The following is a 15,844-nucleotide window of genomic DNA, read 5'->3' as shown; positions in this document are numbered from 1 at the left end:
CTTGTTTCGTCCGAAATAGCGAGCTGCGCATTTTGGCAATAAATAAATTTCGCAATGTTTTCCTAAGTAGTATTAAATAATAAGCGAAGTATAACTAGCAACATGTTTATTCAAGCGATACACTCAACATTTCCAGTACCGTATACTTTCCAAATCAACACTACCAACAAATTAATAATATTAACCCTTCCTTGACACACCCCTTTTTCCGATCAACTTTGCCATACCTGGGTGGCTCACACCCAGAACAATTTTTGAACGACTGCCATTCTCATCTGAAGAACCCAATCGTTATGAAAAAAATCATGGGCCAATTTCAAGGTCTCTATATAGAATGCATTCCAATAGTTTTTTCAGATTTCATCACAGTTTTTTTAAAATAATATCTGGATTACCACATGTCGAAAAGGCGCGAAGAAAATCTTCAAAAAATTGTAACTTTTACAGATTTCAATATTAGAAGCTGAAAATTTACAGACTTATTGTCCAGGTATAATATTTTCAGAGAGAAAATAGTTTGGCAGTTGGCTTCGGAAAAAAGGTATTTATTCTGCACACAGAAGGTACAGAGCGTGAGAATCAGTTAATGGGTGGGTTCGCGGCCAGAGTGTCAACGAAGGGTTAATAACACTTAGAAACTCCAAAAGCAAGCGGGGATCGCTCCTCTGCGCAGCCTAAAAGAGGCCCCTTTTCGCCGAGGAATTCGCCCGTCCGTCAGGTTGATGCAATTTCGCCGAGGCCGGGGATATGAAACGGAACACGAAGAGTCCCAAAGCGGCCCGGCTCGGCCGTGGGGGGGAGGGGGGTGGAGGCGGGGGAGGGGGACGAGAAAAACATTGCAACACTTGTGTTCGAACGTTGATGGCCGAGCTACGGTGGGACTCACGTGTACACGTTTCGGTCTCGCCCACGGACACAGGCGCAGGGAACGGCGGTGTGCGGTGTTTAGAAAGTCCGACAACGAGAACACGGTGAGGTACACCTTGGTACCAGAAGACATACCCATCAGAAAGGTGTACCAGAAGGTTCATCAGCTTCACAAGCATGGTGGGGGCAGCCCTAAGCTAGCGGTGTCAGACGGTGCCAGACGCTCACTGCTCGTCGATTCGCCGAGCGATCGACACCGAGTGTTCTCGTCGACCGAGAGAAGGATTTACCGTCTTCGCGGAGACCTCGAGTTTGGAAAGGAGGCTAGAGGAAGGCAGCAAAGGCGCGCTCAGGATCGGTCCAGTGCTGCAAAGAGGCTTCGAGGGAAGAATGGAAAAGGAGCAGCCAGACTCGTTGGCCACCGTCGCCGTCGTCTCGGAGAAGATGCCCCAGCCCCATAGCAATTACGCGCCCAGCGAGGTCTACTCCACCGCCGAACCGCCACCGGTAAGCATTCGGACCTCTTCCGCTCGTCGTATTCCCGTTACCAGATTGGGAAACACATACGTTTCGCCGTGCGACCAAACAGGCGGGAGAATTCTTTCCTGGCTCTTCTTGACGAAATTCGTTCCCCCAGGTGCTTGGTAGGTTTTGGGAGAGTAGGGTAGTTCTGGGGCATTCTGGTTTATTTAGCAGTGATTCTAGGTGGAGGAGGCGATACTTTGCTTAAGTATGTCAGAGGTGTGAAGTAAACTTTTGTCAGTAGAAAGCTTTCGTTTCAGGAGGATTGGTATTGAAGGTGTGTTGCGTATGCGCGAAGTCAATCGAGGGTTTAGCTTCTGAGAGGCTTTGGTTGGTGCGCTGGGAAGTTTGATGTATGTAGCTTTGTTTTGGCTGAAATGGAATGTAGATTTTTTATGCTTGCCTTTGTGTAACCCTTCGTTGACACTCTGGGTGTGAGCCACCCATAAGCTGATTTTGACGCTCTGTATACCTTTTTCAATACGTAGAATATCGTGGATAATCGTGGATTATCTCTGTTTTTCCAATTACCGAAATAGCCTTCCTGCTATATGCAAAATAAATACCTTTTCTCCAAAGCCCACTTACAAACTATTTTTCCTCTCAAAATATTATATCTGAGCAACAACTCTGTAGATTTTTAGCTTCTAATATTGAAATTTGTAACAGTTACAATTTCTTAAAGATTTTCTTCGTTTTTTCTCGACATATGACAGTCTAGAATTTTTCTACGAAAACTGTGATAAAATTTATATTAAATAACTATTGGAATATATTCTAGAGACCTCGAAATTGACCCATGATTTTTTTCATAACGATTGGGTTCTTCAGATGAGAATGGCAGTCGTTCAAAGATTGTTCTGGCTGTGAGTCACTCAGTCACCATGTCAAAGTTGATTGAAAAGAGAAGCGTGTCAATGAAGGGTTAAGTATCTCGTAATGTGGAAAGGATACAGAGGAACTGTTGAAGGAAATGTGTTTTGAAGATTTATGAATTAACTTCTGTTGCTGTAACAACTATTTTTAACTATCGAATTTCTTCACCAGCCAGTTCGCTCAAATTCGAATTTCGGAGTTACGAGAGTTCCTTTGTTAGTTTAATAATTATCCTTCATATGGACCACCCTTCTATTTCGATAAAATCATTTAAAATATTCCCTGAACATGCGACGATCTCACTGCAGATCAGTCGGCACACTCAGAAGTGTATTAGCAAATACTGTAAATAGGTTTCTAAACTGTGCTAAGTTACATATGCAAATTTAATATGGCACTGATTCCATCGAAACTTGATAATGGCGTCTACCACTGTAGCTCCTTTGTCAATCGCTCTGCACGCAACAGCACTCAAAGCCACTTTTCTCGACAACGAAGAATCAGCGGGGAAATTGTTATTTCACCCTTGACGCGTATTTTATAACGAACGACCACCCCCCGCCGGTCTCTTGTCGCAAATCAAATCCACGCAGTGTCCACGCACGCTGAGAGCACCATTGTGGAAATAAATATCTCCACCCTGATTTTAAGTTTCGAAAGCAATCCTCGGTGTAGTTTCACGCACACTTACATTTACAAGCTGATTCTTCTTGAAAGCCAGCGCGCGGCTAGAATGTACAGTTTAAAAACAATTCGACACGGTTCGTGACTCGGGATGGAATTGTTTGAGCATCGATAGCGATCGCACCATCGCTGGTGTATTGCAACACTGCAGCGATGGGAATCATTAATAATTAACTGTGCAATTCGTAACGTTCCTTCGGCACTCCTTCGAGTCTGTTATTTAACTTCTTCAAGAATAACATATTTACGCGATGCCGCGTACGTTCGTTGGAGCTGATCGCCCGCGGGCGCTTGATAATAACAGAGTCAGGAAATGAAAATCAGAAATTCGTTTATAATACAGGCATCTCCAAACGGTTCCCAGCAAATCGGTGAGAAAGTTGTGATCGAAGAAGTCGTCCCAGGGATTCTGCGATCACGCGTAGCCAAACGAATCCCATCGCGCCTCGTTTCCTTTGAGCAAAGTGGCCGTTGCGTAATCTAAATCTTGTCTGCTCGATAAACTCCGCTCCGTTCTTCAGATGAGATTTCGCGGTCGATAGGTTTAGACAGCACCGTGCAGGCCACGATTAGTTGAATTAAAATCGGCTCGCGTAAAGCTTATCGGTCTCGATAAGAACGTGTTGCCTATTTGGTACCGAGGAGATCGGACAGGTTGCACGAAATACGCGCAACGTTGCCTGGATAATAAAATCGCAAAGTGCTGGCAGGATACGGTACGACAGATTTATGAACACTGGTGAATGGCGAGTAATATATTTTATAGAGCGAGGTCAGTGAATACGGAAGGAACGTGGCGTCGAAATTGTAAAAATGTTTTGCGAGGTCGTAGGATAATTACCATAGATTCAAAGATAGGTTCATAGTATCATTCCTGCAAAGGTGAATATAATTCCAGTGAGAAGATCTTTTTCCAACTCCACGCGTTTAAAACAGTTGCGACTTATGTAGACGTCATATTTCTCGTTCAGATACATATGTATTAGAGGTGCGCGGGTACCCGACTTCTCGGGCTCGGGTCGGGTCGGGTAAAGTCGGGCGGGCTCGGACGGGGGCCCGGGACAGACGGGCCCCACGGGTAGTCCGACTGTGTCGGGTAGCTCGATTATTTGATAAGTTGATGTACGTATTCAGCTTTTTTAAACAACCGTTAAACCACTCGACAAGCATGTACAAAATCTTTACCTATATGAAACTCCAGAATAAGATAATTTTCGCGTGAAAAAATAATGCTTCTAACGGGTCTATTCGAAATGAACTTCATTTGATACAACCTGTATATTAATCTTGTGTAAGGTGCATAAGTTGAATTTTTACTTAAGGAGGCTTTTGAACAAATCCGTTAGAAGCATTATTTTTTCACGTGAAAATTATCGTATTCTGAAGTTTCGTATAGATAAAGAGTTTTGTACATGCTTGTCGAGTACTCGGTTGTTTAAAAACGCTGAATACGTATATCAACTTACCAAACACCGCATTACCCGAAATAATCGAGCTACCCGACACAGTCGGACTACCCGTGGGGCCCGTCGGTCCCGGGCCCCCGTCCGAGCCCGCCCGACTTTACCCGACCCGACCCGACCGCTCGGGTACCCGACACGTTCGATTACCCGCGCATCCCTGATATGTACAGTGCCTCTACGAGCTATAGTGACTTAAGTGTGATGCCACTTCGCAGGGTCTTAACTGATATCCTGCTGGGTATGGGCCGCTAAAGTGACCTCTTGCAGGACTGTGTTTAGGGAAGCCCAAGACAAAATCAGGGCTCTAAAGATTAAGTGTTACAATTTCGATTTTAATAAAATAAAAAAGAAATTGATTATCATTATTAAAAGACAGCAATTAAGCTTTGCTACTGGCTATTAAAAATTGTCTCAATGTCAGCACATATTAAATACAAATCCATTGTAGTAAGGTATATGTACAGCATTAGAACAGTTGTAATATAAATTATTTTATATTAACAACTTATTTTAAATTAAAATCACTGCATGCTTCAGGTAATTTTGGAGATTTTACCCTTCAGGACCCTGGTTTTGTCCTGGTCTTCCCTAAACACAGTCCTGCAAGAGGGAGTAGAGGGCACGTTTGGCGGCCCGTACCCAGCAGGGTATCGATTAAGACCCCACTGAGTGACCTCACACCTAAGTCATTATAGCTCGTAGAGGCACTATATATGGTAGAAGTCCACAGTAAGCGAATTCACTGACAGCTATATTATGAAGACACAAGCTATTAAATCCAGTTAATTTATAGCGAAGAGTCAGCACGGAATCCTTGCAGCAAAAGGGGTGCGTCTCCGTTTTCGACAGTTTTAGAGTTACGACAGTGTGACAAATTACGTAAATTCCATAGATTGGCGGGGGTCAAATTTTGAACCTGCACCCATTACCGTTTTGTGCAATGTTCTCTGTTTTGGGCAGCTCCAGATTCGAAGGATTCGCCAAGAAATAGAAATGAGAACTTATCAACTCAATAACTAGGCAGGGGTGCACAGGGAGCCGTTTTTAGTCGCCTGTCCCGTTGCTAAGGTTAGAATCGGTGGGAAGAACTGCAGTAGTGTATATAGCTGGGTTCAAGTCGTGCCAAATGCGCGTACACTACTGCGGTTCGCCTCACCGACTCTAACCTTAGCAACGGGGCAGGCGGGTTGCTCGCAGCTAGGCGCTAAAAACGGCTCCCTGTGCACCACTGAACTAGGGGAAAGTGGGGCATAACCGGGTGCCTAATGTATTTTTCCTGCTAGCACAAAGTCGAGCGGCAAAATAAACTTTGGACACGGCTAGAAATCTTAATTGGACCTTACAGAATCAGAAAATGAGAGTTCTTATTTGAAAAAAAGTATTTGGCTCACAGGAGAACAAGTTTTCTCGGAAGTATGCAAGTACCCGGTTTTACCCTATAGGTGTGGTTAATATCGGGTACCTATTAAGAAACGCGTAAAATATGATATAATTATAAACCCATTATTGCTATTATTTTAGAAACCATGGAGAAAGGTATTTTAACAAATATTAATTTGTACACAAATTTATTTTAATTTATCTAGTGTACAAAAATCAGAAATCGTCGGCCTCGTCAATATTTGTGCAAATCTCATGAGCCCATCCGCGATCTATACGTATAATCAAGATTATTATTGGATTTTTTAAAGATTAGAAATCAGCTTCTATAAGACATTTACGCCATACATAGAATGTATGGGTACCCGATTTTGCCCCACACTCAAATACCCGGCTTTGCCCCAAATGAGGTGATTTACTAAACATTAAATATTTACACTTCAACATGTGATAAGAAGCCGGGTAAAACGTAAAAATACTGTGCAAAGACTGCAGAATACAATGCAGTAGTTACCGTAATAGATTCTTTAAATCCAAGTGGTATAAAAAAGACAATTCACCAACGCAACACTGGAACTTTTCAACTCGAAATTTTTAAACTTCTCTGGATGAAAAACTCTGACGATTTTTGCGCCGCGATTGATCTCATACCGTCGTGAACTTTCCCCTACTACTTATTCTGCGAAAAAATATATTTTTCAATTAGTGTTCTTTTTTAATGTTAAGTGAAAGCAATAATTTTATAAACAGTTATTTTTTCTAATTTACATCCACACTGAAGACAAGATTGTTCAACTTGAAAAAGAGCAAACGTGATTTCACTTCGTTGTACATTCTTCGAGCTGAGTTTCTTGATATTACGTTTCCTTTCGTAAGAAATTCTCTATTACGTAAGTCTCTTTCGAATTCACCGCTTAGTGCGAAAGAAACACGATAATGCAGCTGGGAGAGTGGTAAATGGTTTGCGCTAGGAGAATGAATCGTTCTGAATGACTGGGTTCATTGGTTCTAGTTGTCAGGCGTATTTCATAAATCGGGCAGGGTAGATCAAGATATTTCGTCGCACGACGGAAATGATAAATTGTCGCATGACAAAATGTGTGTTACCTTTGGGCCGGGAGCAGCGTTGTTCGAGACTGTTTCATAAAAGAGCGCGGAAATCCGTGCGACGCACTTCCGTGAAAGTTTCTGGACAGGTTTAATTGCGCGAGGCATGCTCTCGCGCCGGGCATGCTTGTTTATTTGCGTGATCGATTAAAACGTGCGCGCGCAAAAAAAAAAACGAAAGAAGCCAGGCAACGAGCTGGGAAAAGTGACCTCGTCACGTTTTACGTCTCGTTATTTCCTCGGGTAAGATTCTTCATAACTAGATGAGGATAATGAGCACCAGACGCGCTCCAATAGTGGAAGAAGTCTCCCTGCGACGTGAAACTAGTGGCATGGAACAAGGAACTCATTGTTGAATTAATGGCACTGTTTCTTTGCCGATAGTCCTTCGAATTATCGAAATTATCTGCATAAATTAAACGTAGACAGCTTCAATATTGATCGCGTAGATATCTTTTATTATATTGTTCGATATTTGTTTTAAAACGCCTTGAAGTTACTAGAGAATGAAAGAAGGATATTGGTAATTGAATCGGGCATTTTACAGTAAGGGGGTGCAGCTTCATCTTTACCAATTTGGAGTAAATTAGAAAAACACTGTGTGCAAAATTATTGCTTTGATTTAACATTAAAAAGAGAATGCTAATTCAAACATATATATTTTTCACAGTAAGTAGTAGTTATTGAGTTGATAAGTTTTTATTTCTATTTTTGGGTGAAAAATATCTATAATAAAAATATTAATATTGATATTACTATTTCTATATAATTTCTATAATAAAAATATTAATGTTGATATTACTATTTCTATATAATTTCTACAATAAAAATATTAATATTGATATTAGTATTTTTATATAATTTCTATAATAAAAATATTAATATTGATATTACTATTTCTATATAATTTCAATAATAAAAATATTAATGTTGATATTACTATTTCTATATAATTTCTACAATAAAAATATTAATATTGATATTACTATTTCTATATAATTTCTATAATAAAAATATTAATATTGATATTACTATTTCTATATAATTTCTATAATAAAAATATCAATACTGATATTACTATTTCTATATAATATCTATAATAAAAATATTTATATTAATATTACTATTTCTACTTTTATTATTAATATTAATATTTCTATTAATATTGATACTACTATTATGAATATTAATATTTCTATTACTAATATTAATACTTCTCTTATTAATATTAATATTTCTATTACTAATATTAATACTTCTCTTATTAATATTAAAATTTCTATTTTTATTTATTTCCAATAAATTGCTCTTTTGTTATCGGATTTGCATCAAACGTACACCAAATGATGTAGAATTTTGTTTACATATATTACACGTTATAACTCAAAGACTGTCCAAAATGCACACCCCTTGCTTCAAAGCCCTCTATTCTGTAATATTACAGAGTGAAGAGTACAAGTTTGCTTGTCAAAGTCTTATAAATCCAGCAGGAACTCGCTGAAATTCATTTTTAATCTGTCCCAAAGTCAATTACCTCCTGCATTAATGCTCCTATTTGTTGAACTACGCATTATTGGTGTTGCTTTTTTTTACAAATTCAATGGTACGTTATTAAGATAATACGTTCGTTTCACGCTAGTCGATCTTTCAACATTCGCGGGGGTAACATATGTCGGAGGATAAGAGAATAATTCGACGTTTAATCATGCTCCAAGGTACAGTTACGCTAGGAAATCCCTAAGAGGAATGAGTTGTAGTTATGGGACGCAAATGATAGGACTCGTAATTCATATTTACCGTACAAGCCCGTTGTTCGTACGCGCATCCGTTTCAAGTAAATACAAATGCATTGTCATTGGCGAGTAATTTCTCAACGAGAGTCCGAGAGAACGGTTAATTTCTGTTGCAACGAAAATTCCGTGGGAATTCCCTTTCGCATCTAGCCCGCGTGCCGATGGGAAAATAACGAGGCAAGTATTAAACACAGGAAGGAATATAATATTTCATTAACTCAGGTGCAGTGTAATTACGTATTATATAATTTTCATTCAAGGGATGCTTCACAGTAAAATGTAAACTTGTTCGATTCGTAGCTGAATGTTTTAGGGTCCGTTTAAAACGCACCGAAATCAATTCAATTGAAACCCGTTCGCTTATTCTATTACCACTCTGATTAATCGAACTTTCATATTTTGCAAGCGTGACGAGGCATGTCCTGAAAAATCATGCACGACGCGGTTTCATTTTCAACGTCGGCCACGCTTCTTTCCATTCGTTTATTTCATTAGAACCGGATACTTTCTACTGCCCGCGAACGCGGCCGCTCGTCGGTATTAGAAACTTCCACGGCGATCGTTTGAACGCTCTTCTGTTGCTCTATCCTCGAGGGCCCCCGCAAAATCAGCGGTCGAAAATTTCCACGGTCGAAAACAAGTGTTTGCCATGACGTCAGTGTGCGCTTGGGATGGCTTACGCAAGGAGTGTCCTTCGAACACCCGAAAAGAGGAGACGAGTACGCGTTAAACTGTCGCGGCGAGTTCTCTCGTTTCGTTTCCGAAGCTCTATCTGAATTCTCGATTCCGTGAATTAAGACGAATCAAACGTTCGATAATTTGAACTGCGGGAATCGGAGAAAGATATTTGGCTAGCTTCGCAATTAATCACTGGAGACTCCTCCTCGAGCTTACCTCTGAATTTCCTTTATTTTGTACGTCGATAGAGGCTTTTTTTCTGTTGTTAATTCCTAGCTAAGTTACTCGAGAAACTGTGTTCCAGTTAAGGGGAGATTCCGGTCTAAAAGTCGATTTTTTCTTTTGTTTCATTTTTCGAATTTCGACCTTTTAGAAATACTTGTTTAAAAGGATTTGTTGAAATTCGTAATATCCCCGAAGTTATAAGCATTTGAGTAGCGGCAAATGCACGGGTAACCCCCGGCCACTCGGCGCTCACGTAAAACTTTAAACGCGTTTTTCTCGAAACAGTGTTCTCAAAACGTTGGGACCTGCATTTCCAAAAGTTATTATCCGATTCGACTGAAACTTTTTTTATTTTGAAGAATATACTTCTGGCTAGGGAGGAAACCAGAACAAATTACAAAAATAACATTTTTTTAGAAAATAACGACACTTGAATTTTGAAATCACATTTTCCCTATAGTTTTCATCCTTGCAACGCCTTTGAAAATTATAAGTCTTCAAATTTTTGTATTATTTTCTGGTTTCCTCCCTAGCCAGAAGTATATTCTTCAAAATAAAAACTGTTTCAGTCGAATCGGATAATAACTTTTGGAGATACAGGTTTCCCACCGATTTGGATGAACTTTTTGACGCCTTGATTTTAACGACTCCCCAGTGCCGTCTGCAATGATTAATCATAAAACAAAAAATATATTCCTGTAGCTTAGGACATCCTTGATACAATGCAAGAAGTCCCATTAAATTATATGTAGTAGTTTTCCTTTAATTAATTCCTAAAGGTCACCTATTTTTTGGAGCTCTAGACCGGAACCTCTCCTTAAGGTAGGGTCTCACTACGCCTCGCCTCGGCTCATTTTATTCTTCCTACGCTTTTCTTATGTAGTTTGACAATATGACTCGCACCGCGCCTCGCCTCGGCGCGTCTCCGAGCCGCGGGTTCTTCCTCGAGAATACTTTGAGGAAGAGAGGCTTGGCGAGCCGAATCGAGGCGTAGTTTGAGTGGATGCAATGCCACCGCACAGGAAAAGGTTTTCTGAGCAACTGACCAAACACGTGGACCGAGGCAAGCCCAGATAACTTCGGGTACGGAGAAGCCGAGGCGACGCGAGCCTAGATGTGAGTGCGAAAAGAAGTTGCGCCGAGGCGAGGCGTAGTGAGAGCCTGCCTTTACTCTGCGCGAAACTTTGCAAGCTTGGCATAACTTGGGTCCCTATCCTGGTTTAGCTTCTACCTATCTAACCGCAGCCAGCGGTGTTATTTTCACCACAGTTAGAATTCTCGTTCTCTCGTCTAATAAACCGCAGCGCCCAGCAAAGATCCATATTAAGACCTTTTCTTTTGCAATGCTTATGCAGCGCAGCTGTTAGACGCATGCAGACACTCGTACTCGCTAATTATCATCTCCTTTGACCTGGAAGATGCAAGGCAGGCTCAGTCAGAACTCTAAGCTGATTTCGCTAACATTTACAGGGCGACAGAAAATAAATCCATTCGAATTCAAATTGTCCTAAAAGAAGAATGTGAGAACGTATTTCAGAGATCATTGTTTGATTGGATTGCCCAGATTGTGTAATTAAAAACTTAGGAAACGCAGCGAAATATCGAATAGCGTGGTGTAATTTTTCTAAATTATTTTCATTCGTTTTTAAAAAGTTGTGACCTAGAATGTACGACCTAATAAACTACAGTTATTTTCATGTTAACCATAGCAAAGCTATTTTTTGCTTATAAATTTTCTATTCAAGTTTTACTTGTTGAATTTATTTTATTTAATTCTGCTAATTATATTCTATAAAAAAATTAATAAAAAAAAATTATTGGAAAAAACAATATGAAAAATATTGAGTAAGTTTAACATTGCGTTTGATACTTCACTTTTCTACCCCCTGCCATTTGTTTTTTTACGAGATGCCTGGTCCGCTGTGCAGGGGCTGAAACTAAATTAATCTTCTTTACTCTTGGCTCGCTTGACACCTCTGATACTAAATCTCAATGCTTTCCAGCCACAATTGAACTCTTCTAGTATCACACTCAACCCTACACACTAACGCTACAGAAAGAAAACATCGCGCAACCGATAGATTTCACCTGGAGTGATTTAAACCGCGTTTCTTTTTCAATCGAAGCGTGACTGGAATCGCATTATTCAGGTTGCAAACGGAATTTCACGAGCACCGACGGCGTGTATCGCCAACACCGTTGCATCCCGACAATTACGGTCTTCTAGGAAGCCAGTATTTATTTCTCGTGAAAGCCATCGATATTCTGTCCGCGGAGATCTATCCGCGCGATTATCACCATCTACTTATAGAGCAGGCGAACTGAATTATTCAAACGAAGTAAATTCGATCCAATCGAGTGACCAATACCACCCGTATTTTTCCTAAGGAAATTTTCCCTTAGCACTTTGGGTGTGAAAATTTCTTAAATTTTAATTACCTTGCCCCGAGCAAACATTCGGAGGCGCTCGGATAATACGTTCGATGCGCTCCAGAAAATGTGAACGCGAGAACACCCGAGAACCTTGCACAGTCTGCCGATCCCTCGGGGTTAGAGTGCAAACTGTCCACAGTTAAATTGATGATATTATTATAAACATTGTTGCGAGCACCCTTTGGATGGAATCCAAGGCCTGCTGGTGCTCGCGACTGGAGCAAGAGGACAGCGAGAAGAAGGCGATCGGATCGATCGTCTGTTAAGCTGTCATTCGAGAGTCAGCCGCGTACAGACGTGTCGATACTAACATTGTACAGTCTAGGAGATTGTATTCCGTTACCTTTGCTCTTGTAGTTTCGTGTTGTGTTGTTGTATTAAATCTTATAATGCTAAACCGCGCAACCCTCGTTACACGAAACCGTAACGATATCCACTGAAAGGCAGGGCATATACAGTGACTCGCATTAATATTCGGACACTTTTTAAAATCGCATAACTATTTTAGAATTGGTCCAAACAACTTGAATTTTTTTGAAAAGCTAGACTTTTAGAATTCTAAACTTTTTTAGAATTGGTCTAAACAACTTGAATTTTTTTTGAGAAGCTAGAAGGATTAGTTTGCTAACTGACGCGTTTCGTCGTTTTGAAAAAAATGTATTTGGTTGGAATAGCGAAAAGTATAGTAAAGGTCGATTTTTAAACTTTTTTTTGTGAGCCTGTAATTAAAATTCAAAAAAAGAAACCCGTTTGTAGATTGAAGTAGGAAAAAATTAATCGCGAAAATTCCCAAAATCAGCGATTCTCGACCTTATTCTGCGATCTTTAAACGTTTGTAGCTCGGAGCAACGTTAACCGATTTTGATGAAATTTTAGGCACGTATACAACTTACTGCAATCTACAAACGGTTTTTTTTTAAATTTTCATTACAGGCTCACAAAAAAAAGTTTAAAAATCGACCTTTACTATTCTTTTCGCTATTCCAACCAAATACATTTTTTTTTCAAAACGACGAAACGCGTCAGTTAGCAAACTAATCCTTCTAGCTTCTCAAAAAAACTCAAGTTGTTTGGACCAATTCTAAAAAAAAGTTAAGCGAATTTAAAAAGTATCCGAATATTAATGCGAGCCACTGTGTGTCTAATATTGCGAGAGTATTGTTGAATCGAAATTGCAGTTAGAAAGGGTGGTTCTGAGCAGAGCGATCTTAGCTGGCCACGTCGTGCGTGCCCGGAGACTTTAATGCTTGGTTTGCGCGCACAGCCGAGTGTGCATCCGAGTTGCTAGCACACGGGGCGTAGATAGTAATCATTTCATAATGCGACCATCCTGCTATTATTTGAATAGCAAGTAATTGAAACTTGAATTTCCTGCAACATCACGTAACATCACGCTTTTCATTATTTCGTTAATGCTCCCGCGGAACTTTTCACCCCGGAGCCCTTTCGTTTGTCTACGCACCTTCCACTTGTCGAGGCGCAAATTTTATAGGAAGTTTGCTTAGCGGACCCCGATTTTAGTATTTATGCACAGCAAATAGTGCTCTCTGTCTGAAAAAAAAACAAGGGGAGGACACCACCAGGTAGACACCGATTTTGATGAACTTTGACACGCTGGATCTGTGTCGAAAATAAGTAAATAGGTGTCCGAGCGTTTCTGCTAATGGGCCTTAATAATAAAGATATTTACATGTAAATTATTAAAAATTTCATAGTGGCCGTGGGGTTTTAGTGAGTAAGAATCCCACACTACCCTGGCGTCCGCGCGAGATTCCCTTCTGGAGGCGTAGGGGTGCCTTTTGAAGATGTCTCCACGTTAAAAAAAAACTTTATAAATTTTTTTTATAAATTTTGTTTTATATTTTTTTTTTAACTTGGGGTAATCTTTAAAAGGCACTCCGACGCCTCCAGAAGGGAATCTCCCCCGGCGCCAGGGTAGTGTGGGATTTTTATCCACTAAAACCCCACGGCCAGTATGAAATTTTTAATAATCTCCATGTAAATATCTCTGTTATTAAGGCCCATTGGCAGAAACGCTCGGACACCTATTTACTTATTTTCGATATAGATTCATCGTGCCAGGGCTCATCAAAATCGGTGTCTACCCCATGGTGTCCTCTCCTTGTGAGAGAAATTTCAGATCGCTACCCCCTCTCGTTAGGGTGATATGGGGATGACAACCCTGAACTTTACAGTTTATTTTCTTAGCAACTACTTCAGATATTTGAATACTTCAAATTGCACGCAGTAGGTACTATTTAGTTCTCTTACATATATTTTCTTTGAAATTTCAGATTAATCATTAAAGGTGGAAATAAAGGAATTCACTTTTTGGGGGGTGTTTTTGCAAACAAACCTTTGAGGGACAGCTACGGCAGAAATCAGGAGTAAAGCCTCGCTACTTAACTATTATCTGTATCAGTTGCAGTTGGATTGGTGGAACATATTAAAAAAGGAATAAAAGGAATATAAAAGCAGATTATACTAAATGGACAGAAGGACCAATAGGAAGGCCAAAAAATCGTGCATGTTTCTCTCAGAGGTTTTTAGGCAGAGAGCATTATTTGGTGTAGGGTAGAGTGGGGCTAAAAGTCCGGTGGGTAAAAAGTCCCGAATGCAAAATCTCCATTCGTAAACAACTAATTAAATTTTGAAATTAAATTTCGCGCGTGTCATATGACGCCTATGTCGTTATGTATGTATATCCAGAAGCGAAAAAAGGACGTCGTTTTTGTTGTGTTATTCGAAGTAAACAACAGTTTAACAGCGTATAAGGTGAATACGTTAAGATTGTACGTTCCTTTAGTAATGTGTACACGATATTGTTTATCTCTGGACGATAATATTTTCGAACCTACATATCGGCGAAACTATAGAGGTAGGTACCATTGGGGCAAAAAGTCCCTTACTTATATTTTTATTTTTTGTTAAAAAAGTCATGTTAATATACTAAAAAGAGGGATTGTCTTTGTTGAAGCAAACCAATTAGTAAATTCGTAAATTGTCTATCTTTTTTCCTGTTTTTTTTTATATTAACATTATTTCAGTTTAAGAAATAAGGCCAAAGTACTTAAAAGAGAGTTATATCTTCATGTTGAGCCAAGATTATTGTGCAACTTCTTGCTCAAGCTGAATCTGTCTCCTGTACTTTCATTCTTTTGTTTAAAAAAAAGGTTGTCGTAGTATTTCCTTTCAATACTGTGCACCAAAAAAATTGGTTGGATAAATATTTATCGATTTGAAAAGAGTTTTTCTACTTATTTTTTTATGTTACACGAAAAGCTGGTTAGAAGATACTAAGGACTTTTTACCCTAAGCAAATTTTGAATTGACACACATTTCGCGATATAAATCAACAAAGAATAACACCATTATCCAACAACTTCGTAGAAGTAAAGAGTAATAGTTGTGGTTTATACAAAATAACACCGTATATCTCTAGATTGTTATTACTAAATTTTACATAGGTTTATATGAAAGACGGGACTTTGAACCCCACCCTACCCTGTATAAATACTAAAGTTAGTATTACTAGACCCTTGCCTCCATTGAAAAACTACAGTTTACATCGTTCGTTGAAGAATATTCTAGCGCGATTATTTTTACACTTGGCCTCCGCATGACTGTTATTTATTCTCAACTTTGCACGTCGCAAATTGGCGTTCAAGACTTCTGTCTTATGTAAGCCGAGGCAGATGTCAGAGATCGATTCGTGGAACAGCTGAAGTAATTTCTAGCGTACTTTTCCTCCATTTCTGTCGCACTTGCTGGCCAGTTTCGTGGAGGAAGAGACATTTCTTTATGCAGAAATATTTA

General features: G+C 39.6%; 1 protein-coding gene across 1 annotated transcript in view; it reads left to right on the top strand.

Moving 5' to 3' along the window:
• The first annotated feature begins 1,117 nt into the window (after positions 1 to 1,117).
• The window catches only part of LOC143376143 (uncharacterized), a 51,875-nt gene continuing 37,148 nt past the window's right edge, over positions 1,118 to 15,844 (top strand). The window contains exon 1 of the mRNA XM_076826101.1: positions 1,118 to 1,374. Within this exon, the coding sequence (XP_076682216.1) occupies positions 1,258 to 1,374 (117 nt within the window). The 5' untranslated portion in view covers positions 1,118 to 1,257. The remainder of the gene's footprint in view (positions 1,375 to 15,844) is intronic.

This window comes from Andrena cerasifolii, chromosome 1, assembly GCF_050908995.1.
Source record: "Andrena cerasifolii isolate SP2316 chromosome 1, iyAndCera1_principal, whole genome shotgun sequence".
NCBI classification, from domain to species: domain Eukaryota; kingdom Metazoa; phylum Arthropoda; class Insecta; order Hymenoptera; family Andrenidae; genus Andrena; species Andrena cerasifolii.
Note: the sequence above shows the minus strand (reverse complement) of the source record. Positions and strands in the feature narration are given on the sequence as shown.